Here is a 25401-nt window from a genome sequence, read left to right as displayed (position 1 = left end):
CCCTTTGGGAGGTGGGATCAACGGCTCACGATCGTTGGTTGATCGTGACCGTTGGATTGTCTATGGAATGCAAAAGATTCCCGAGTGTACCGGATTTGGGGCTTAAAACCATGCACTCTCTCCCCCTTAAATATGACTCTAACCGCTAAGTTATCGCACACTTTGTTGAAAAATGTGTGTGTTATGTTTATAGATCACGCCGTCGTGAATGAGTTCACACTTAGTTCACATCGAATTCACACCAAATTTGGCAAGTTCACACCAATTTTGGTGCGGTGCATACTCAGTTCACTCCCTGTTTAAATCAAGTTCACACTGAGTTCACTCACTTAGTAATGTGGGCCATTGATCACACCTCCCTATTAGTCCGCTCATGCTCGTGTTAGCTGAGTATAGTGTTTGAACTTTGAACGCTTAACCTTGACGGCCCTCTCGAAATGAGCCACCTTTCTCTCGTGTTCAATGTATTTATACGCATATTCCGCGTTGTCGCAAGCTTTAACTAATTGTCGCCACACAGCTGCCGAAGCCTGCCTTGCACTACGGGGGCGTTCAGTATGCTTGTTTTGTCGAAGCTTAGAACGAAAGAGGGAGGGTAGACAGGAAGATCGAGCTGCTCACACAACGATCCGCGGACTCGTCGTAGCCAATCCGATCTCGAAGATTCCTTTGTTTCCAAGCGCTGCGCAGAGCATTCATAACCAGCTTGTTTTGCGGCAAGGACAGGCTCTATCAGAGTCTCCTCTCAGGATCCGCTACTCCGGAGCTAAATCTCGCTATCTCCTGCTACTTTTTACTCAAAGATCAAGATATTGCATCTAAAATTCTATCTTCAGGGTTTTTTGCATGTTCGAAACGGTCTATTTTGACATAAGCAGACTGCTACTTACTCAAAGATCAAGATATTGCATCTAAAATTCTATCTTCAGGGTTTTTTGCATGTTCGAAACGGTCTTTTTTGACATAAGCAGACTGCCATTCTTGGGCTTGTAAGCAGAAGCTAGTTTGGTAGATTTGCAGAGTGTACAGCATTTGGCAATGTGATACCCAACCAGATTACGTCTTCTCGCACGATGGTCGTATCTATATTTAGAAATGCTCAAGAACATAAGGTAGACTTTCTATACAAACATGGTTGGAAGGTGATCGGATGAAAAGGGCCCTGGAGGCCCTGACCCACCCTACAAAGGTAAAGGATGAGAGGAAATCTGACAGCAGAGATTACCGGCATGGATGCCCGAATGACTACAGGGTCTGGTGTGTCGTCGGAAAACCTGGTTGGGCTTATACTTGCACTTCTGTCCAGTCTCTTTATAGGATCAAGCTTTATCTTGAAAAAAAAAGGCCTCATGTGTGCGGGAGCATCAGGAATCAGAGCAGGTCTATAAGTGCTTCCTTGGGACTGAATTTGCTGTTTATGAGATTGTGGGTCATGAAATGCTCAAGTGTATGATCTTAAGCATCATTTTTTGTCCATCTTGGCAGGAGTCGGAGGATATTCATATTTGTCTGAACCTCTTTGGTGGGCCGGCATGATCACAAGTACTCTCTTTCTCTCTTTCTCTGACACACACGCACACACACACACACACAAGCATGCACACACACGGACTCTCACACCAAATAGAAGCATAAAACTTCAGCCTAGGCTTTTTTTGACAAAACACAAGTTTACTAAAAACTTCAAGGATGTTAAGGAATGCTAGGATGGCTAATAATCTTACTAAGATGTAAAATACAGTGCCGATATGCAGGTCATGGGTTGACTTCTTTGAGTGTGCAATTTGAGTTCGTAGGTCAGGGTTGAGCTGATTTTGTTCAATATTTGTTTTAAAGTGCACGAGCGAGCGAGAGCGTGTGTGTGTGCAACAATGGAGAAGAGAGAAGAAGAGGAGACCTGTGTTTGCAGGGGCAACAAATCACCATGAATATGTGAGCCCCTTATTCTATTACGTACATAATGAATAAGTGAAGTGGGTGGGCGCCTGGCCTAACTGGTCACAGGGGGCTTTACCCCAACGACCACAAAAGGTCAATGTGACTGTGAGGGAGAAAACAAAGGAAAACCGTACAAGGTCATCATCAAGTATTACCTCAGCCAACGCCCACTGGCTCCGGTTGGAATTGTAGAGGAAGTACAGAGCAATCAACCACATACTCCTTACCAAAGCCGCACATATCCCGTAGGTATCTCACCGTATGTTGCAGAGTGTCCCTATGCTTAAAGCCAATCATTGCACGGTTGATTGCTCCCACTGCAAATATACTTACCACAAATGCAATCTCAGGTCTCGAGATCAGTATCTCATACATGAGATTGCCGAATGCTGATGCAATCCTCGGAATCTCTGTCAACCTGACCATCTCGCTCAGAACTTCACTTATGGTAATCATTGTGACACCCTGATTTTGAACTTTGGAATCAATTCTCGTGTCTATCGCATATTACATGCGTACCAAAAGCATCTCTCTGTCTTGAACCATGTGTGTCGAGAGCAATGTTTAGCTCCAACTCACATGCATCAGCCTCTGGCTTAAGCATATCCATGAATGACTGAATCACGATTGAATCCTCAGTGCTCAAGTCATCTGCTTACAAGCATTGGACACTCCAAGCGAGAAATCAATAGCAACACACGAACAGAAACTTCAGAACCACTAAATTTTAATATATATATATATATATATATGTGTGTGTGTGTGTGTGTGTGTGTGTGAGAGAGAGAGAGAGAGAGAGAGAGAGAGAGAGAGAGAGAGAGAGAGAGAGAGAGAAAGCGATGATGTGGCATGACACATGAACAAATTACAGTGAAAAATAAGAGATTATAAGTTATAAGTTGTAACCATCTTATGATACCCCGTTCGAAGGGGCCAAAGGGACATGAAAAATTAAATTGCGCGAATAATGCTGACGTGGCAGAGCTGTACGGACTGCCTGCGATTCGCGCTGACATGCTGACGTGGCAGATTGTACGAAAATTCCGCGTTTTGCGTTGGTTGTGCCATATGGCAGGCTGTACGGATTTTTGCAATTTGCGTTGACTGTTTTTGGGGGCAGTTTTTGGACTAGATGCTTTTGGGATTGATTGCTTTTAAACTGATTGCTTTTGGGGCTCTGCTTTTGGGACATCCCTTGTAAGAATAAAAGAGCCCTTGGGGCCTCACTCTGTAGAGCAGCTGGACACGGAATTACGCCAAGCCCTGTCGACTCTCTCTCTCTCTCTCTATTAAAGTTCAGTGATTTTGAAGTTTTTGTTGGTGTGTTGCTTTTCATTTCTTGCTTGGAGTGTCCAAGCCTGTTACAGTGGTATTATATCTCAGAAAGATTTTTCTTCCACGGAGGATGCGATCTTTTTTTCAACACATGCGGGTTTTTGTGCAAGAATCTTCGCGTCTGGACTCCGGACTTATTAGCCACTCCCACCCTTCATCTCACAGCGGGCGTGCTCCCGCCTTCATCGCTTTGTCTTACAGGGCATAAGCCATAAAGAACCCCAGATTACACAGAGGTTCTTGCGGAGAATCTGACAGAGAACACTTCTCGGTGGGTAGGCAAAGAAAACTTGAAATCCTGCTCGGGACCTGAAGAAAAGAATGAAGATTTGAACAAATTCTTGGCAGTAAAGTTTGCCAGAACTGTCACAAAACGGGAGCACTTAGAAAATCTGAAAATTATAATTCTTTGAAAACATGAGAGAAGGGAGAAGATCGACACAGTATTGGGGACCAGAAGATGGGCTGGTCCCCCCCCCCCCCGTTAAGAGTATTCTTTTATTCAGGGAGAATTCTTATACAAGCACGAGAACCCGAGGAAACCCCTCCGTTCTGTAGTCTTAGACCCGAAGGTCGTGCTTTCCCGTAAAGGGCTTGGGCACAAGGCCGTTCCTTCCCGTGAGGGACCTAGGCGCGAAGCCGTACTTTCCCGTAAGGGACTTAGGCGTGAAGCCGTACTTCCCGTGAAGGGCCTTCCCGTGAGACGGGAGATTCTTGCAAAACAAACCACACAAAGCAGCAATTCTCAATGCGTATCAACACCTTATACCTGTCGCTCCTTGCTCGGAGAATCAACCTCCGTACTCAGTCGTCACGCGAGCACTTGCAAATTCCGTCGCCAGTCTCTGCTCCAGAATCCCAGCGCTTGCACTTCCTGTTGCTTCCGGCTCCTTCAAACTGAAACGTTGGCTACCCTTTTATAGGGTTTGACACCCGGCAGGAATAGGGGTCCAAAAGCAAAGCTTGGCGCTCCTAGAGAGAGGAGAGAGAAAATCGCGTTTTCTAGAGAGAGGAGAGAGAGATCGCAATTCAGCCCCCTGCCTTAGTTTTAGCGTTGGCTTTTTTTATTAAGAGCCTTGCTTGCTTTATTTTATTAATAAAGGGGCCGGTCACTTTATAAAATAAAGTGTGAACCTGTTCAAACTTTAAAAACTCACTCAGTTAGTGAAAACAATGCTACACGGACACATTCCAGGCGTCCCCGGGTGCAAGACACGACACAGATGCAATGCAGACACAGACTCCTCGCGGGAAAACATCTGTCCTCCCGCGATTGTTCTTGCTTTTCGTAAAAAGCTTCATTGAACCCATCTTTATTCTTGTGCTTGTGTTCTTACGCGTATTTTCTTACTCAGTTCGGATTTCCTCCTTAGCCTACGGGATGCCCCCTTACTGATGCACCCGTCACCCATCATGTGACGCATCAGAGGCACTCGTAACCCGGCCCTTTCCACCGAACTTACGGAAACTCCTTCGCGATGTTTACCGTCACCCATCAAATGACACATCAGAGTTGTCCGTTCCTGATGGCAATTCCTGTAGCTACAATCTTTTTAATAGTTCTTAGTGCACATAATAAAATATCCTAAAAAAGAGATTTAATCATTAAAAATAAGAAAATAGTCCAATTAGCAACATCCCTCTGGCTTCTAAACAGTTGACCTCAACTGTAGTGCTTGGACATATACCTCCAGTATCTCGGGATAAGCTGCTAATTCCTCCTGCGTCATCCACTGAGCATCTAGATTCGAATAGTTCTTAAACTTAACCAAATACTTCCGTGTTATCTTTCCGGATTTGAGAGACCGCTCCTGATGATTTACTATCTACTCCGGTTGGAGTATTTCTTCTGTTTCCTCAACCTCATGAGGTTCCTCAGCACTAGGCTGGCTCGGAGGCGGTCCCACATACGGCCGGAGTAAACTGACATGGAAAGCATTATGGATCTTCCAATTAGGCGGTAGCTCTAATCGGAAAGTGACATCATTCACTCGCTCAGTGATCTTAAACGGCCCATAATAACGGGTAGAAAGTTTTACCACTTTCCCCTTATGAGATGCTTGTTTCTTAAGTCTTGCCTTCTCAAACTTGAGTAAGACTAATTGTCCGACTGTTAAGTCCAGATTCCTTCTGTGCTTATCTGCAGCTTTCTTATGCTTTTCCTGAGAGCGTAGAATAGCTCTCCTAACTTGCCCGTAGGCTGTGTTCAAGTCCCGGACAAATTCATCCGCTACAAAGATCTTATCCTTAGTTAAAAGGATGGGTGGAAGCAAAGGCTTACCATAGAGAATCTCAAAAGGTGCTTTCCCCGTCGATGAGTGTATGGTATTGTTATACGCATACTCGACAAGAGGCAAATATTTCTCCCAGTCAGATTGCCGGTCTGACACATAAGCTTTTAACAAATCCAATACTGTGGAATTGGCTATCTCACTTTGCCCGTCCGTTTGAGGATGGTAGGTAGATGAAAAATTCAGCTTTGTACCAAGATTATCCATCAAGGCACGCCAAAAATTTCCTGTCATGCGAGGATCTCGATCGCTCACAATAGACTTAGGCATTCCATGATGCTTAAAGATCTGTGCTAGAAAGACCCTAGCCATATGATCTGCTTTGATCGTTTTCTTGACTGGTATAAAGTGTGCTTGCTTGCTAAACCTATCCACAATGGTCCAGATCGCGTCATTTCCAGTCTGAGTTCTAGGGAGGTCCATGATGAAGTCCATGGCAATACTTTCCCAAGGTTCATTAGGCACAGGCAAAGGTTGTAGCAACCCAGGCGTCTTATGCCGATCATACTTCACTTTTTGGCAAACCAAACATTCCCTGACATACTTATCAATGTCTGCTTTAAGGCTAGGCCAAAAGAAATATCTTTCCATTGCTAAGGTTGTAGGGAGAATACCCCGATGACCCGCATAAGGCGAAGCGTGTGCTTCATCCATGATCTTCTTTCTTAATGGTTTTGCCACACATATGGCCTGATGGTGGTAGAGATAACCGTCCCGAATGGAATAGGGAAACTCATTCTCTCCACGATGTAGCTTTCCCCAAATGGTGGAGAAGTCTGGATCATTTGGATACAAATCCGGTAGTGCTTCTAATTCTTGGTGATACACCGAAGTGATAGCGTTCACCCTTGGCCGCCTAGACAGTGCGTCTGCGACTACATTCTTACTCCCAGCCGTGTGAAGGATCTGGAAGTGAAACATGGACAAAAAGTTTGCCCACCTCATCTGCTTCTCAGATAGTTTCCTTTGCGTAAGAAAATACCGCAAACTCTGGTGATCAGTCTTGATCACAAAATCCGCTCCTAGAAGATAGTGCTTCCAGTTGGATAAGTCGTGAATCACAGCAGTGAGTTCCTTTTCGTAGATTGATGCATGCAACTCTGCATCCTTAAGCCGTCTGCTTTCATAAGCCACTGCATGGCCTTCTTGGTTTAACACTGCTCCGATGCAATCACCTGAAGCATCGCAGTGAACCTCAAATGGTTTCCTTAAGTCAGGCACTATCAAAATAGGTCCATGGCTTAGCAAGTACTTGAGCCGATCAAAAGCTCCTTGTTGTCTTGATCCCCATCTGAAAGGAATCTTCTTCTTTGTCAAATCATGAAGTGGTCCTGCTACATGAGTAAATCCTCGGACAAACCTTCGATAATATGAACATAATCCTAGAAAGCTACGTACATCATGTACCGTAGTGGGAATAGGCCAATCTTCTACCACTCGGATCTTGGCAGGATCCATACTCACTTTATTGTGGGAGACTATATGGCCGAGATAGTGTATCTCAGAGAGAAAGAACTCGCTCTTCTTTGCATTCACATGCAACTCATGCTTTCGCAATTCTTGAAACACTAAGTCCAAGTGCTTCCGATGTTCCTCTTCTGACTTAGAGAAGATGAGTATGTCGTCAAAGAATACTCCCGTAAAAGCTCGATACGGGCTGAAAATGCGGTCCATTATGCGATTGAACGTTGCAGGAGCATTGGTCAAGCCGAAAGGCATTACCAAAAATTCATATAGTCCAAAGGTTGTGCGAAAAGCAGTCTTATGGACATCCTCAGGGACGATCCGTATCTGATGATACCCACTCTTTAAGTCTATGCGACTAAAGACACTTGCACCTTGCAACTTATCAAGTATATCATCAATCCGAGGGATCGGAAAGCGATTCTTGATTGTGATCTTGTTTAAAGACCTATAGTCTATGCACATTCGAAACGTGCCATCTTTCTTCTGCACTAGTAGAACTGGAGAGCAGTAGGGTGAAGCACTTGGCCGTACTAACCCTTTCTCTAGAAGCTCGTTGACTTGCTTCAAAATTTCCTCTTGCTGAGCAAGACTTACCCGATAAGGGGGTTGATTGGGAGGCGAGCTACCCGGTATGAGATCTATGCGGTGATCTTCCGGGCGTACCGGAGGGAGTTCATCAGGAAGTGTTTCTGTGAAACAATCTTTGTACTTTTCAATAAATTGAAGACGCTTAATTTCCAGACTAGAGGGAGAGTCCCTACTAGTTTTATCCTTCTCACGTGCAAAAATCAAGTAAGCAGAAACACACTTCTTCATTTCTTTCTTAATGGAGATATGGCTTACAATTGGGAACTGCCAATCTCCTGCATCAGCATGAATCTTTATTTTCTTACCCCCATGATCAAAAGTGAGGGTCTTTTCCACATAATCGGGAATAGGTGTCATGTGGAAGTGCCATGGCATACCCAAGATGATATCACATCCCTCGATGGGTGCCATCAAAAATGATTCGCGGTCCTTGTACTCGCCAATCCGAAGATTGAGCTGTCCTTGCACGGGAGTTGCATTGGTTGTCAACCCCTCGAATGCCGATCCGGATGTAACCGGTGTGCCAAGCTAAGCCGGTGTAAGGCACAAACGTTCTGCAATATCCAGGGAGATGAAGTTATCCGTGGATCCTGGATCCTAAAGAATCAGTACTCGTTGGTTGTTCAAAGACCCCCAGCCCTTCAGAAGTTGACGCTTCCCTTTCTCCGTTTCTGTGTTTTCTTGAACATCTGGAATTGAGTTCGAGCTTGGTGGTGCGGTTTCCTTCCTTGCTTTCTCTGGCCTCGTAGAGGCTTGCTCTTGCCGTTGCTGCTTTAGCGGGCAGTCCGGTTTCATATGTCCTTTCTCGCCACAGTAGAAGCATCTTCCTTCCTCTCTGAAAGTTTGAAGTTGAGTAGGAGAAAGATACTTAGTTTGCTTGTCAGTGCTCTCTGGCTTCTTAGAATGATCATCGTCCCTAGATGGAGGACGTTTTCTTCCTTGGCCCCCATGGTCATCGTAGACCCCTCTTTGTCTTGCACGGTAAGTGCTATGCTCCATTTTTCTGGGCGTCCCAGTTGAGTGCAAATCCTCAGCAATGATTGTGACTCCATCATCCTTTGAAGAGTATCATGCGGATACACCTTCATACTCTTTCGAAGCTACGGTTGGAGACCCGCTTCAAACTTTCTTTTCTTTTCCTCGTCGGCAATCTTCATGAAGGGAGTGACCTTCAGAAGAACCGACCAATACTTGTCCACATAAGTCGTTACTCTTTCATGTTCCTTCTGGGCAAGCTAGTCCCATTCCTTCTGTATGTCCTGCTCGAAGTCGGGCGGAAGAAATTGTTCATAAAATTCAGATTTGAAGCTCTCCCAAGTTCTGGCCTGAGAACCTTCCAGAATCTTGGCTAACCACCAATTACTTGCCGTTTCCTTGAGGTGCATCCCCACATGGCGTAATTTGGATCTTTCTGTGAAGTGCCCATTGGTAAAGGCGACTTCAAAGTGTCTGATGAAGGACAGTGCTTTGGAGATGTCTCTCCGTCCGTTGTAAGTTTCGAACTTGATGTCCTTGTCGCCCGATTTGAAGACTCTCATGCGATGTTGAGACTTGCGACCATGCTTCTTGAATCGAGGCTTATCTTTAGGTTGATGTAGGGTAGTGGCAGTAGTAGCGGCTTCCTTCTTCTGACGAGATGATCGAGAAGTAGAAGTATAATCAGGAGAGTAAGATGGGGATGAGATAGAGATGTCCTTGCTCTCGTCTAGCAAAGAGAGCGCTTTTTCCTGGCCTTTCCTTGGAGTAGGCCGTTCATTCCGATCCGAAGATCCTTTGTGCACCTCGGCACGTTCTTCTTCTCTTGCCTCCTGTGGTCTCACGCCAACAGTGTTGTCTGGATGCTTGGCTGCATCAGTTCCATTCGTTTTCTTCATTCCGCCCAAAAGCTTTTGGACGTCTGGCAACAGTAAGATTTGTTGCAACTCCGCAAGCTGAGCTTGCACTTGTTGAAGCTCCTCTTCAACGCTTCTCCCTTGGCTCGACATGGTTCTTCCCGTTCTTCCCGGAATCGTCCTTCTTTGCAGAGAAAGAGAGGAGTCCGAGCTCTGATACCACTGTCACAAAACGGGAGCGTACACGAGCACTTAGAAAATCTGAAAATTATAATTCTTTGAAAACATGAGAGAAGGGAGAAGATCGACACAGTATTGGGGACCAGAAGATGGGTTGGTCCCCCCCCCTTAAGAGTATTCTTTTATTCAGGGAGAATTCTTATACAAGCACGAGAACCCGAGGAAACCCCTCCGTTCTATAGTCTTAGACCCGAAGGTCGTGCTTTCCCGTAAAGGGCTTGGGCACAAGGCCGTTCCTTCCCGTGAGGGACTTAGGCGCGAAGCGTACTTTCCCGTAAGGGACTTAGGCGTGAAGCGGTACTTTCCGTGAAGGGCCTTCCCGCGAGACGGGAGATTCCTGCAAAACAAACCACACAAAGTAGCAATTCTCAATGCGTATCAACACCTTATACCTGTCGCTCCTTGCTCGGAGAATCAACCTCCGTACTCAGTCGTCACGCGAGCACTTGCAAATTCTGTCGCCAGTCTTTGCTCCAGAATCCCATCGCTTGCACTTCTTGCTACTTCCGGCTCCTTCAAACTGAAACGCTGGCTACCCTTTTATAGGGTCTGACACCGGGTAGGAATAGAGGTCCAAAAGCAAAGCTTGGCGCTCCTAGAGAGAGGAGAGAGAAAATTGCGTTTTCTAGAGAGAGGAGAGAGAGAGATCGCAATTCAGCCCCCTGCCTTAGTTTTAGCGTTGGCTTTTTTTTTATTAAGACCCTTTCTTGCTTTATTTTATTAATAAAGGGGCCGGTCACTTAAAAGTGACCGGTCACTTTATAAAATAAAGTGTGAACCTGTTCAAACTTTAAAAACTCACTCAGTTAGTGAAAACAATGCTACACGGACACATTCCAGGCGTCCCCGAGTGCAAGACACGACACAGATGCAATGCAGACACAGACTCCTCGCGGGAAAACATCTGTCCTCCCGCGACTGTTCCTGCTTTTCGTAAAAAGCTTCATTGAACCCATCTTTATTCTTGTGCTTGCGTTCTTACGCGTATTTTCTTACTCAGTTCGGATTTCCTCCTTAGCCTACGGGATGCCCCCTTACTGATGCACCCGTCACCCATCATGTGACGCATCAAAGGCACTCGTAACCCGGCCCTTTCCACCGAACTTACGGAAACTCCTTTGCGATGTTTACCGTCACCAATCAAATGACACATCAGAGTTGTCCGTTCCTGATGGCAGTTCCTGTAGCTACAATCTTTTTAACAGTTCTTAGTGCACATAATAAAATATCCTAAAAAAGAGATTTAATCATTAAAAATAAGAAAATAGTCCAATTAGCAACAAGAACAGAGTACAAACATCGACTAATCTGCTGTTGCCGGGGACGACGATGGGCTGAAAACTGAAAAGGCTGAAGATGAAGATGGCTGAAATCTGAAAACGCTGGTGGTAATGCGGCAAGGACTGCAGCCGCGACGAGGCTATGCTGAAAACGCTAAGGGATGAAACCTGATGGCGATCATAGGGCTGAAAACATTGCTGGCTGCCGGAGAAAACGCTGGCGGATGGCTACCAAAGCGCTGTTACTGTTGAGAGACTCTTCTACTGCTCCTCTGTCGTCTACTGTTGCCTAGAGGGCTTCTTTTATAGGTCCTTTCGCCATTTGCCTTACCTACTTTTAATAAATGTCATGTCAAAGTCACTTATTAATACATGACTTAAGTGACTGTTCATATGCCTATATGCTTAAGTGATTTAACTTTGCAAGTGAAGGTATGCAACTATGACCTGCTTGGACATTCACTTCTTGCTAGAGGCTCACAAAGTGCCAGGCTAGATCCTAAGCTAAGACTAACGCTAGACTGTAGTAGAAGCTTGTCCACGTGGCACAAGTGCAGTGCGCACGTGACATCCCCCCTGTTAAAGGTGAGGCACAAGTGCCGAACTTCTGCTTGTACTTTTGATGCTTGTGGATGCATAAGCCAATGAAAACTCCTCCAAACTTGTGGAGATTGTTGGTGTAGGTACTCTTGCGATGTAAACACTGACCAACCGAGTTACTAGGTAACCTTACCACTGTCGCAGAATACCAGCCTTGATGCTGACTCTGCCTTGTGAGCAAGTACAACCACTCGAATAGTCCTCTCGTGAAAACATTGCGGGTGAAGATGAAAGGTAAGGGTGCTCGGAGGTATTTCCAATGGTTCCATGTCGACGGAGTGGATGCATGCTACATGCGAATGCGAATGTAGAAGAGGGTTAGGGATCCTTGCACCAACTCCTTCCATATCCGCATAGGAGCCTAGCAAATCTTGGTATTCAAGAATTGGGATTTTGTGGATCCGATGGCAATCTTCGTTCAATGACATAGCAATGAAGACGGGAGTGCTCCTGGTACGTGATGGACTAAGAGTGGGAGTGGCTAATAAGTCTGGGATGGCGACACGAAGATTGGTTACTTAGGGTTCTTGGTTCTACTTGGGTTCTTGAGACTTGGGGCTCTTCCCTTGAGTTCATGAAGCCGAAGCACGCATAGAGCTTTGATACCAATGTTAGGTGTAGTGGAAGGGTTTAAGGATTTAGCTCGGATCTAGTACTCCGCTGAAACACAAGGTTACTTTACTTCACTTGAAAGAACTAAACTGAACTGAATGAGAGAGAGAGAGAGAGAGAGAGAGAGAGAGAGAGAGAGAGAGAGAGAGAGAGAGAGAGAGAGAGAGATGAACGACATGCCATGTCGGGTCCCAACCACCCTCAAGGGCCCACTTGCTTTGTTGCCAGAGCAAGTACTTGCTTTATTACTTGCTGTCACAAACGGGAGCGCATAACAATATAAAATACATTCGGATAAATAGGATTTATCACTTATTACTGAAGCCAGAGGATATAGAGAGAAATAAATAGAGAGAGAGAGAGAGTGAGAAGATCGACACAGTACTGGGGACCAGAAGATGGGCTGGTCCCCCCTCTGTAATAGTATCTTTATTACTGAGGAGAAGTCTATACAAGCACTTGAACCGAACGTATTACCACGTTCGTTCTAGAATAAGACTTGATGGTTCCCTGAAGCCTCAGCTTCCGATTCCTAGGGCAAAACCCTATTCCAAGGAACTTCCTTTCCTTATTCCAATTCCTCGAGAATCAAGGTTCTCGCCTCTGGATCTCACCTTCCAGACTCAGGGCATGGCATCCATGCAACTCTTTTCCAACTCTCTTTCCAAAGTCCTCTTCCCGCAGAACAACTCTGCTTTCCCGGACACGAAGTCCTTACTTGGGAATCCCAACTTCCGGATCACAACTTGAGAGACTACCTCTCTCCGATCCGTGGATCTACTTCCCAAACTCGGGTACGAAACCCTTGGGTTGATCTGGCTCTAGTTCCTCAGAGCGCTTTTCTCCTTCAGAGGGTCATACCTTCCTCTGCTCCTCCTCCCTCACTAAGAGGAAGTACACCTGCAAACAATTACTCAGAGTTCATAACATGAAAATCGTTACCTTCAAAGTCTCGACGCTCGAAACGCAACTCCGTTCTCGAAAAGCAATTCCCCAGAAGAGATCGGCTTTCCCGAAAAGCAATCCCGCTTTCTCAAAAAGCATCTGTTTTTCCTCAAAGTTTCCTCTGAACCCATCTTCATTCAAGTGCTTGCTTTTTCCTTGTGCACAATTCTAAGACAGTTCAGAATTTCCTCTCGACTATGGATATCCCCTTTCCGATGCACCTGTCACCCACCTTGTGACGCATCAGGAATACCCATCACCTAGTCCTTCCTACCGAACTTACGGTACAATCTCCTTCGCGATGCTCTATGTCAGCCATCCTATGATGCATCAGAGATGTCCGTTCCTGGATGGTCGGATACTTCTTTCCGATGCTCCCTGTCACGCATCCGATGTGACGCATCAGAAGCACCTGTTCCTGGTGGCCTTACAGATATTCCCTTTCACAGTGCTCCTGTCATTACTTTGAATGACGCACTAGGAATACTCCGTACTCGGATGTCTCCAGTGAGAAAAAAACCCTCTCACTTAAAATTTCAATAATTCACCTTGATGTTCCAAGCGAGAAAACCCTCTCACTTATAAATCCAATAATTCATTTAGAATTTATTTCTGTCAGATAAAGCCAATTTAGCAACATCCCTCTCACTTATAAACAGTTGTCCTCAATTGTAGAGGTCCAACTGAACTGCCGGGAAGAAACCGGAAAAATTCGAAATCTTGCTCAATGGTGAGTTGAGCTGGTCCTTTCTCAGTAGAGAACTTAAAAATGAAATTAAACAAAAATTCAAAAATTCAATAATTCAATACTTACCTTACCGGATCATGTCTTTTCTCTAGTACCTCGAGGATATCCTTCACCTTTCATTAAACTTACGAGTCAGGTAAGAACTCGTCATTCGCGTCTTTCCAACAGATTGGAAGTTTTCTCATCCGAGAATCTGTTAACTCAATTCCACCTTCTCAATCCCGAGAAGAATAATCCTCCTAGAAATCAATCTAGGTCTTTGCCCTTGCACATAACCTTGCGCTATTAGTCCTGAGGATATTAAACCTCTGGCGTCCTCTCACATAGGGCATGTCGAGAGCATTAAGCTCATGTGAATCTTCCTGTGGTGGCAGACAAAGTGTGCTATCTTACCAAAGTAAGTTCTTATTCCGGAGCCTTTGCTTTGGGTAGGCCAATTGTTCTGATCCAAAGTTTCCTTATCCGAGACTCTGTTAACTTGATTCCGTCTTCTCAAATTCGAGAAGAATAATCTTCCTAGAAATCAATCTAGGTATCTGTCCTTGCGCATAATCCTGCGCTGTTAGTCTAGAGGGTATTAAACCTCTTGTGTCCTCCCACATAGGGAATGCCCAAGTCATAGAGCATTAAGCTCGATGTCTTTCTTTCACAAACAAAGTTTGCGATCACCTTAGAGAAGGTTCTTGTTCTAGGCCGTCGCTCAACGTAGGCGGACGGTTCCAATTCGAAGATTCTTTGTGCACGGTGGCACTTCCTTCCAATCTTTTCCTCCTGCGAGTTATTACCACCAGCAGTGTTTTCCCGACGCCCATTAGCGTCTCTTCCTTACAAAATCATAAAAAATGATTCACCTTACGAGCATCAATGACGACTTGCAAAATCTCAGGCAGATAGGATTCTAGCCATAACATTTTCTGAACGTACGTTCAAACCGGGTTCACAATAGAGCGAACCCTCTTTGATTCTCAGGGATGTTCTCCCATATGTGGTTAAGGTAATTCTTACCATTTTAAAACGGTTGGCGAATTTTACTCTTACGAACATGATAGTTCGAATTTATTCCAGCAGCGTGTAAATGCTACTTGACCTGCTCATGGAGAAACATATACCGCAACCAAAAGTTGCTACTGTAATGGTAAAAGCACATAGCGTACTCAATGATCGACGACCATCAGAAAACCTGTTCTCTGTAGAGAAACTCAAATTCTTTCTACCGAACACATCTCAAATAGAGATTCTTGTGTCGGAATATCCTTGCGCGCAAAAAGGCACTCAAGAGAGTATAACAAACTCTCGTCCAGGTCCTTGGTATAGGTCTGCATCTTCGTGTGTTATCCATGTACTCAAAAGTGTACATAATTCTTAAGCTGTGTTAGAGTTTCGGTGAACCTGGGAAATTACCTTCCCTTCGTAAGATCCTTAGAGCGAAGACGCTTATCCTGACGATCCCTTGGCTCAATCTTAGAGCAAAACCCGCTCATCAAATAAACTAGGATTTCAATCCTTGGATTCCTCGAGCACAGGCCGTAGTCGTCACTTGTTCCTTCCCTCGTAAAGAGAGTATTCCTTCACTTGTGCGAAAAGCACTACCATGTCTTCCCTTACCGTGTAGGGGGTGTTGGTTCATAAGGTACTCAAGCTTAGTGAAAGATGTTCTTGGTTGAAATCTCGGAATGGTTCCTTCCTTTTTGCCGTCCTACCCGCAATAGCAGGTAATTTGTTGGTGAACTACCGGATACGAGATCAATAGTTGACCTTCCGGATATTTGAGCAAACCAATCCATCGGATAAAGCAATGTTTCAACTCAATTCTACTCTCATAAACACTCGAGAGTGATTGTCCTGGTTAGACACATGCATATCTCGTGCATAAAAGCAATACGCAGTTTATGAGTTCCTCAAAGATTTAACTTTGATCAAAGACCTGCCCTCTCACTTAAAGTTTGAGGGTCTTCTATTCAAAAACTTAGGAGTTAGATTGAATTCCCTTACTCCAAACTTTCTCCGGATAGCAACGAATCCTTCGAGGAGAGGTAATAAAAATTCATTGTTTCTGTGTTCAATGGTTCCCATCCCACTACGGGGATTAAAGTCTATGTACACTAAGGTGTACACTTTCAGCTTTTATCGTTGACTCCACCATCTGCTGCAAAGTATCTTATAGATGCGTCTACAAAATTCGGGCAAAAGTCCTTCGTTAAATTTCTTCATCTTTCCTTTCTCAAAGAGGATCAAGAGTGGAGCTATCTTGGCAAGAATGAACCTCTACTTGCTTTGAGTCACTCGTGTTCCTATTGGGCAAACTAATCCCAATCATCTTTGATGCCTTCCTCAAAGCGTAGAGGAAAAAAATTTGTCCAAAAATTCAGCTTTGAATTGAATCCAAGTCTTGTTGTAAGTTCCTTGTAGAGCTTTGGTATACCACCAAGTACTTGCAATCCCCTTGAGGTGTTTGGTCACATGCCTCATCTTTGACACTTCTCAGAAATTGCCGTTTGCAAAGGCAACTTCAAATTGTCGAATGAAAGCAGTAGCTTTCAGGACATCTTCCCTTCCGTCAAAAGTATCAAACTTGACTGGAGTGTTCCTAGGTCTAGAGACCTTCTTCATACCCTTCCCGAGATGACGGGATTTCTTGGCTATGGTTCTGGATTGATGTTCATGGATATCTTCTGGGTTCTGAACGATCTTGAGAATTCCATTCCTTGGATTCTCTAGGTTCTTGAGCATCATGCTCTTGTCGCCTTCTCAAAGAATCCCAAGTCTTGTGTCGACTTCTTGCAGAGAGAAAAAAAAAATAAAAAATCCAACTCTGCGAGCTTTTTCCTGCAAGACTTAGGTTTCCGCCTGCTTACTTCTCTCTTGGCTGGTCATGGCTTCTTCCCGTATCTTCCCAGAGTCGTCCTCCTTTACAGAGAAAGAGAGGAGACCATGCTTTGATACCACTGTCACAAACGGGAGGGCATAACATATAAAATACATTCGGATAAATAGGATTTATCACTTATTATTGAAGCCAGAGGATATAGAGAGAAATAAATAGAGAGAGAGATAGAGAGTGAGAAGATCGACACAGTACTGGGGACCAGAAGATGGGCTGGCCCCCCCCGTAATAGTATCTTTATTACTGAGGAGAAGTCTATACAAGCACTTGAACCGAACGTATTACCACGTTCGTTCTAGAATAAGACTTGATGGTTCCCGGAAGCCTCAGCTTCCAATTCCTAGGGCAAAACCCTATTCCAAGGAACTTCCGTTCCTTATTCCAATTCCTCGAGAATCAAGGTTCTCGCCTCTGGATCTCACCTTCCAGACTCAGGGCATGGCATCCTTGCAACTCTTTTCCAACTCTCTTTCCAGAGTCCTCTTCCCGCAGAACAACTCTGCTTTCCCGGACACGAAGTCCTTACTTGGGAATCCCAACTTCCGGATCACAACTTGAGAGACTACCTCTCTCCGATCCGTGGATCTACTTCCCAAACTCGGGTATGAAACCCTTGGGTTGATCTGGCTCTAGTTCCTCATAGCGCTTTTCTCCTTCAGAGGGTCATACCTTCCTCTGCTCCTACTCCCTCACTAAGAGGAAGTACACCTGCAAACAAATACTCGGAGTTCATAACATGAAAATCGTTACCTTCAAAGTCTCGACGCTCGAAACGCAACTCCGTTCTCGAAAAGCAATTCCCCAGAAGAGATCTCTCCATAGAAAATCCTCTCTTCCAATCCTACACACAAAAGAGGTGTGTTCTCGGGTTCCTTCTCGTAAATCAGCCCCGTCTACAACGTTTATGGGCTGAAAACAGAGAAAAACAGCAAGTTGTCGCAATGGAAACACGCTTCGTAGGCACTTCTTCGCGAGGGAACTCGCGCACTGGGTCTTGGCGACATCTGGTACACTTGGGGCAGCCATGGGCATCACCGGCAACGTCTTCTTTACGGCTGAAATCTGCAGCAACATCTCCTCCTTGCAAAGATTGGTCCCCCCCTCTGAGTGAGGGCATGTGATGCTTTTATAGCTCCTAGCCACGGGCACGAATAGCTGCTCGCGTAGAGATCGCGGCCGTTTTTTTTTTTTTTTTTCAAAATTTTTTGTTCATTTTTTTTTTCTGTTCTGCTTGAAAAAGAAAGAGAGAAAACGCTGGCTGATCTGTTGCCTTATTTATCAGATGGCTGCCCACTTATTAAGTGGGCGGCCGACATATTTTAAAAATAGTCTGAACCTGCCCAAAAACTCAATAAAACCTTATAAGTTAAAAACAATGCTTTCACAGCACTTCCCAGGCGTCTCTGGATGCAATCACATGCACAGTTGCAATGCAGACAAAGACTTCCTCGCGGGAAAGCATCGGCTTTCTCGAAAAGCAATCCCGCTTTTTCAAAAAGCATCTGTTTTTCCTCAAAGTTTCCTCTAAACCCATCTTCATTCAAGTGCTTGCTTTTTCCTTGTGCACAATTCTAACACAGTTCGGAATTTCCTCTCGACTATGGATATCCCCTTGCCGATGCACCTGTCACCCACCTTGTGACGCATCAGGAATACCCATCACCTAGTCCTTCCTACCGAACTTACGGTACAATCTCCTTCGTGATGCTCTATGTCACCCATCCTGTGACTCATCAGAGATGTCCGTTCCCGGATGGTCGGATACTTCTTTACGATGCTCCCTGTCACCCATCCGATGTGACGCATCAGAAGCACCCGTTCCTGGTGGCCTTACAGATATTCCCTTTCACAGTGCTCCTATCATTACTTTGAATGACGCACTAGGAATACTCCGTACTCGGATGTCTCCAGTGAGAAAAAAACCCTCTCACTTAAAATTCCAATAATTCATTTAGAATTTTTTCCTTAATGTTCCAAGCGAGAAAACCCTCTCACTTATAAATCCAATAATTCATTTAGAATTTATTTTCTGTCAGATAAAGCCAATTTAGCAACACTTGCTCAATGTTGATACAATGACTAAATACTGAGATGCTAATGGGTACTCGATGGAGATGCTTGGTATTGTTGAGATAGCGAAGGGAACTGCGATAATTGCTGAGGGGTACTGCGGAGGATGCTTGGTACTTGAGAGGCTATGTTCTAGGTATGACGGGTGCTTTGGTGCTTGGTATTGCGGGGGTACTTTGGGTACTGAAGGTACTTGGGTGCTAAGGACACCGAGGTCCTGATGATCCCTCCGTTGAGCTAGGCAAGAGCCAAGCCAAAACGCAAGGGGTGCTAGATGCTATGGTATTGCGTCGACATCGATGATGGCGACAAGGGGTACTTGTATTGCGGAGTTGCTAATGGGTACAGCTGGAGATGCTTGGTATTGTGAGGACGTCGACGACGATGAGGCTGTGGGCTGATCTGCTATCATCGGGGAAAACGATGGGCAAATGCTGAAGATGAAGATGGCTGAAATCTGAAAACGCTGGCGCTAATGCGGCAAGGACTGCGGCCGCGACGAGGCTATGCTGACAACGCTGAGGGCTGAAATCTGATGGCGATAACAGGGCTGAAAACGCTAATGGTTGCTGGAAGAAGAAGAAGAAGAAGAAGAAGTATTTTAATGTCGTAGGAAACTATCCCAAGAGACCTTAAAGATCTATCCGATGAGGAGAGTTGAACTCAAGATCTATTATTCAAGAGAAAACACTGGCTGATGGCTGCCCAGGCGTTGGTACTGCTGAGAGGCTCTTCTACTGCTCCTTTGCCTTCTATAGGTGCACAGAGGGCTTCTTTTATAGGTCCTTTAGCCATTTGCCCTACCTACTTTTAATAAATGTCATCTCAAAGTCACTTATTAATAAATGACTTAAGTGACTGTTCATATGTCTATATGCATATGTAACTTAACTGTGCAAGTAAGGGTATGCAACTATGACCTACTGTCACAAAGTGATGACGTGGCACTACCCTAACAAATGGACTTTTAAAGTCGTTCCAACTATGGGCCACTTTCCGATGGGCCTAAGGGACACTAGCCCAACAAAATCGCGTGGAGCCTACTGACATGGAGAGTTGTACGAACGCCCGAGAAAAGCGTTGATTGGTTGACGTGGCAGGCTGTACGGAAACCCGCAAAACGCACTGAAGCTTGACAGTATTGACGTGGTAGCATACAGATTGCCGTGTTTTCGTTGGCAGCCTTGGCCTAGAGCTTTTGAGTTTGAATTTTTCATGTACTGCTTTTGAGGGCCCATGGGGCCTTTAAATATGTACTGAGAGGGCTTTTGTACTCGGTCTTGCTGACGAGCAGTTGAGCAGAGAGGACCCTCGAACTCTGTAACTTTGCTCAAGCATTAATATAAAATTAAATACCGAAAGGGGTGCCAGACTTTGGGGGCAATACCTCTGGGCACGGAACTACGCTGGGCCATGTGTGAATTGTGATTAAGTTTTGTGAAGTGTTTTTAAGCGATTCTCCCGTGTTTCATGCCAAATTCCCGACTTGGGGTGTCCAAGTCTGTTACAGTGGTATCAGAGCTCAGTCGATTTTTCCTTCCATCGGGAAAGTCCGATCTCTTTTTACCGCGACACATGGATTCAAGAGATGAACCTTGCAGGAATCAGACAAACGCACCCGTCAATTGTGGATCGGGTGAAAGCACTGAAAATTAGTCTAGGCCACCCCGGCCTACGAAGTATGAACGAATACCACAAATTGCATAAACAAGCTAACGTGGCAGCTATACGGATTTTCATGATTTGTGCTTTAGTTTTTGGGGTGCCAGTTTTTGGTCCAGCTGTTTTTAGAACTGATGCTTTTCATGTACTTGCTTTTCGGATAGGCCAAGGGCCTTTATAAGTGTGCCATGGCCTCTCCTCTTGGCATTGCGAGAGAGAAGGCCCTTGGACATTGTACTCTTGCAAAGTAATAATAAAGAAAAACCGGAAGGGGCGCTAGTCTTTGGGGCCAGTGCATCTTGGCTCGGAACTCCGCCGTGCCGTGTCGACTCTCCTATTCTCTCTCCTTCTATTCAAGTTTATTCAATGTTGCAGTTGATCTTTGATTTGGAGTGCCCAAGTCTATTACAGACGGAAGAAGAAAGTGCACAGATTTGTTGGCCCTTGGTCTCTCTGTAAACACACATATCGCTAATTGTAAGGATTACTTCTGGCGCACACTCTCGCTTTGCCTGCTCTCACAGAATCAAGGTGCGATCTCTCATAAGCATTATACTTTAACTCCTTACATAAATAAAAGAAATACGGTAAGAGGCGCCTATTCAAGGGCGAGTACCGCATAGGGGAGGAACTTTGCCTCTCCATCTCTCCCGATCCCATCTCTACCTCTCAGTCTCTCTCTCCCCTATACTAAGTCTAATGTCTACATCATCTATGTGCTGAAATTCTGACTTTTAAAGCTTAAAAGTACTGTTTTGCTGTCCTGCACCGCCTGGTCAGTGGTTCAGCTGGTTACAAAAAATCTGCTTGTTTTGCAGCTTGTGAAGTTGTTTGGCTCAAGAGAATTCTTACGGCTTTGGGTGTTCTAGTAAAGGTGACAACTACACTCCAGTGTGACAACCATAGTTGCTTGTCTATTATACCCTGTTTTCTATGCACGACAAAGCATGTCGAGGCCCACTTTTGTTATGTTTGTGAGCTTATTGAGGATAAGGTGGCGGAGCTCGAGTATTGCTCTATTGAAGCCAATTGAGTATTGTGGATCTTACCAAAAATATTTCTTCACCAAAGCTCTTGGGTGGACCAGCTAGTTGGATACCTTCATCGACTTAGAGTTGGCCCACCGTCAACCTAGAGCAACTTTGGGTGATCATTGAGGGGGGGTGTTAGTATTGTTGGTAATCACTCAATGCCCACTACTCTTTATTGCCTACCTTTGTTATGTGTTGCACACCTTGTAAGGTCCCCATCACAAAAAGACATCAGCCATCACTTCACCTTCCCTTACTTCCACTTCGATCACTTTATGCCCACCATCTTCACCCTTTGTTCCTCTCCTCTGTGCTTGTCCTTCGTCACCAGGTCCCCACTTTATTATGGATAGCTGTCCCCCAACTTGGCAGTTTACTCAAGCCGAGTCCTGACCATCTTGGTGACTCCTCTAGGCGCCTCCTGTGAGAGTATATCTATGCAAAGCGCACCGTGCCATGTCTCTACTTGAGAGCAGACAGATACGATCACACAGCTTTGGTGATGACTCTTGGTTAGGGGGATTTCCGAGTCCCGCATGTTCTCCTTATCCCTCAGTTCCTGCGACTGCAGTGTGCTGGTTCCATCCAGTGGCTAGACAGTTTACCACTGATACTATTTGTTGATACAAACATGAGCTCTTTGTACACAGCTTTACAGCCACAGGTATTGTTATGTCCATCATGATCATCCACAGTATCCATCTATTGTAGGGAGTTGCAAAGTTTGTATATTGTCTTGTCTAAGGGAATGGGTGACCTCAAATAGGGGCCCAAAGTATTGTAATGCCATGTATTGCTAATTAATAACTAATTAACAACTGTTAATGTATCTTATGTGAATCCAGTGATTGTGGGGGAAATTGCGAACTTTGTGGCGTATGCATTTGCAGCTGCAATTTTAGTCACCCCTCTTGGTGCTCTCAGCATTATTGTCAGGTATTAGTTTTTTAAGTTTGAAGAAGCCTTTTGTTCGGGTGCTATTTCTTAATTCAATTGACTTGTAAGTTGTGGCTTTTTGGGCAGTGCGGGACTTGCGCATGTGATTCTGAAAGAGAAGCTGCATAAACTTGGAATGCTGGGTTGTGTTATGTGCATGGTTGGGTCAGTTGTAATTGTGCTGCATGCTCCTAAGGAGCGTTCCATTGACTCTGTTAAAGAAGTATGGAAGCTTGCTATACAACCTGGTAAGAAGTTTTATTAAAATGTAACATCTATAATAGTAGACAACTGATAACACAAGAAATCAATGTATTGCTTTTGCTTGCAGCATTTCTGTTGTATACAGCATCAGTGGTTGCAATTGTACTTGTTCTGGTACTCCATTTTGCCCCAAGATGGGGTCATACAAATGTGATGATATTTGTTGGCATTTGCTCTTTGATGGGTTCATTGTCGGTATGGAATTCATATTCTCTCTCTGGTATGTCTACTTGGCTATTGATAGTTTGAATGTTGCATACATTAATGTGAACCTGCCTTTGCCAGGTAATGAGTGTCAAAGCCTTGGGCATTGCAATCAAGTTGACTTTTGAAGGAGAGAACCAGTTTTTCTATGTTGAAACATGGCTCTTTGTTATGGTGGTTGTCACGTGTATACTTACTCAGATGGTTTATCTAAACAAGGTAGCATGTTACATTCATCTATGAGCCCTGGCTGTAAACAAGCTCTTAAAAGTTGTTCTTTTCTTGTCAGGCGCTTGACTCTTTCAACACAGCAATTGTGTCTCCAATTTATTACGTGATGTTCACGTCCCTCACCATAGTAGCAAGCGTCATCATGTTTAAGGTGATTATCTAGTTCAAAATGGTAAAGATACTCTCTTGAAAGGCTTGAACTTGCTGCAGGTTTACATAAAGGCCGCCAATGTATCCATTGCGTTCCTTGCGTTATTCCTTTGTCTTTCAAGGAGGGTAAAGAATGCCAAAGAGAGAAGGTTGAATTCTGGAGTATGTTTTCTACTCACATTTAGCTAATGTGTACTTGTAGGACTGGGATGGACAAAGTGCAACAAATGTGGTGTCGGAATTGTGCGGTTTTATTACAATTTTATCTGGGACAATTTTACTGCATACAACCAAAGATTCCAATGAATCTAGAAGATCATTGAGTAAGATTTTAAAAGGGTCGACTTAATGTTTAGTGTTTCTGTCAGTCTTTCTGTTCATGAGCATGTGTCTAGCCCAAGGAAGTATGCACATTTTAGTCTCAAGGCTGAAACACCTTTCAAGCTGTCAATTTTGGTTGTGTTGATCAATTTTGGTTCTGTCTGTCTTCACAAGCATGTGTCTAGCCCAAGGAAGTATGCACATTTTAGTCTCGAGGCTGAAACACCTTTCAAGCTGTCAATTTTGGTTGTGTTGATCAATTTTGGTCTGTCTTCACAAGCATGTGTCTAGCCCAAGGAAGTATGCACATTTTAGTCTCAAGGCTGAAACGCCTTTCAAGCTGTCAATTTGGTTGTGTTGATCAATTTTGGTTCTGTCTGTCTTCACAAACAGTAGTGATCATTTCTAGAGGAAGTTGGAAGTGAGTTCTTTTCTTGTTGAAATTAGCTTTCCCAGTGACAGCAAAGCTTGGAAAGGTTTCTTGATACAACTCAAGATATATGTTGCAATGTAATGCAAGGGTAAAATCCAAGAAGAGGGAAAGGGGAACAATAGGGATGGTCGTAAGATGCCCTTCTGTTGATTGGTGTAGCATGTTGTCAGGTATTTTGTTAAACTGCATCAGAGCTCGTAAATAATTGTGTGCACATCATGCAGGTTTTATTTCAAGCATGTCACCTTCTCTCTCTGCACGCCTAACCAATGGTGGGGTAGACATTGGTAAGCGTTCAGAAGAAGATGACCTGCCTGCAGCAGCTATTCCTCTACGCCGGCATGAATTGTTCCTTTCTCCATAAAGGAAGTATCCTTGATTCTGGGTTTGAAGCTTCACTTCTGAATCTACAGCATTCGTTACTTTCATCTCCAATTCAATCAAGTCATTCAACCTGGGGCATAAGCTGATATTGACTAGCAATTTGGGCCGTTTTGTCCCGAGCAAGAGACTGGCTGCTTTTATAATTAATGCCAACTCACAGCTCTTGAATTTTGTACCATACAAGAGGGCAGTTATATCATCAAGTTCATCTGCGATTCGGAGAACAATGCTGCTTACGTTGCAGAGAGTATTCTCGCAACTCCTTTGTATTCTACATAGGATTTCATTGCCTTGGATCGACTTTTGAGTGTACAGAGACCACTACATCAGGCTTGAGATTGTGATACACCCTCTAAAGTGACATTCGGGCTACGATTGCGATGTTTCTTATTTCATTGCCTTGTTTTTGAATGATATGCAGTGTTATGTGTTTATGCAACCTACAAACTTTCTTTCCGCCCGTCGTAATCTCAAAGAAAAAAAGTGCACCTTGCTCCCTGGAGTTCTAAAGGAGATCACCAAGCCCTTTATCCTATCCTGCACTCAGACCTGTTTCCAGAATGGCCATATAAGCTTCCCATATAAGCATATTTAGATGTACTCTACAGCATATTAAGAGTAGTGATAGCGGATGCACATGGTATATACACCGACATTCTGTACTTTTCTTTTGTAGAGAGAGATGGCTGAAATTCTCGTCCTGGTATATCACATGCAATGTGTCGCGATTGCAATTCTTGGATGTGCCAATCATGGTAAATTTCATTTAGGTCCATCGTGTCAGATTTCCATCAATACAATTAATTAAGGATTTTTCCAAATTTATCCAAGAAAACCACACAATGTAGTTGGACCTATTGATAGCAAATACAGGATAGAATTATATGCTCTAACAGGGCCTAACTTTCATAAGGTTGCTCAGATGACGAGGTTCCTTTTTATTTTGGCTCCATTT

At 44.4% G+C, this 25401-nt stretch overlaps 1 protein-coding gene across 1 annotated transcript; it reads left to right on the top strand.

Moving 5' to 3' along the window:
* Positions 1–874: 874 nt before the first annotated feature.
* LOC147462527 (putative magnesium transporter NIPA6) lies at positions 875–24878 on the top strand. The gene is made up of 9 exons (XM_086484256.1): positions 875–1380; positions 1486–1542; positions 22369–22459; positions 22547–22707; positions 22791–22918; positions 23009–23146; positions 23217–23309; positions 23511–23631; positions 24287–24878. The coding sequence occupies exons 1-9, from the start codon at positions 1197–1199 to the stop codon at positions 24424–24426; spliced, it is 1113 nt and encodes a 370-aa protein (XP_086340382.1). The 5' UTR covers positions 875–1196; the 3' UTR covers positions 24427–24878.
* Positions 24879–25401: the final 523 nt, after the last annotated feature.

The sequence above is a fragment of the Adiantum capillus-veneris genome, chromosome 2 (assembly GCF_014529385.1).
Source record: "Adiantum capillus-veneris isolate H3 chromosome 2, ASM1452938v2, whole genome shotgun sequence".
NCBI lineage: Eukaryota > Viridiplantae > Streptophyta > Polypodiopsida > Polypodiales > Pteridaceae > Adiantum > Adiantum capillus-veneris.
This window is presented reverse-complemented; position numbering and strand designations above follow the sequence as displayed.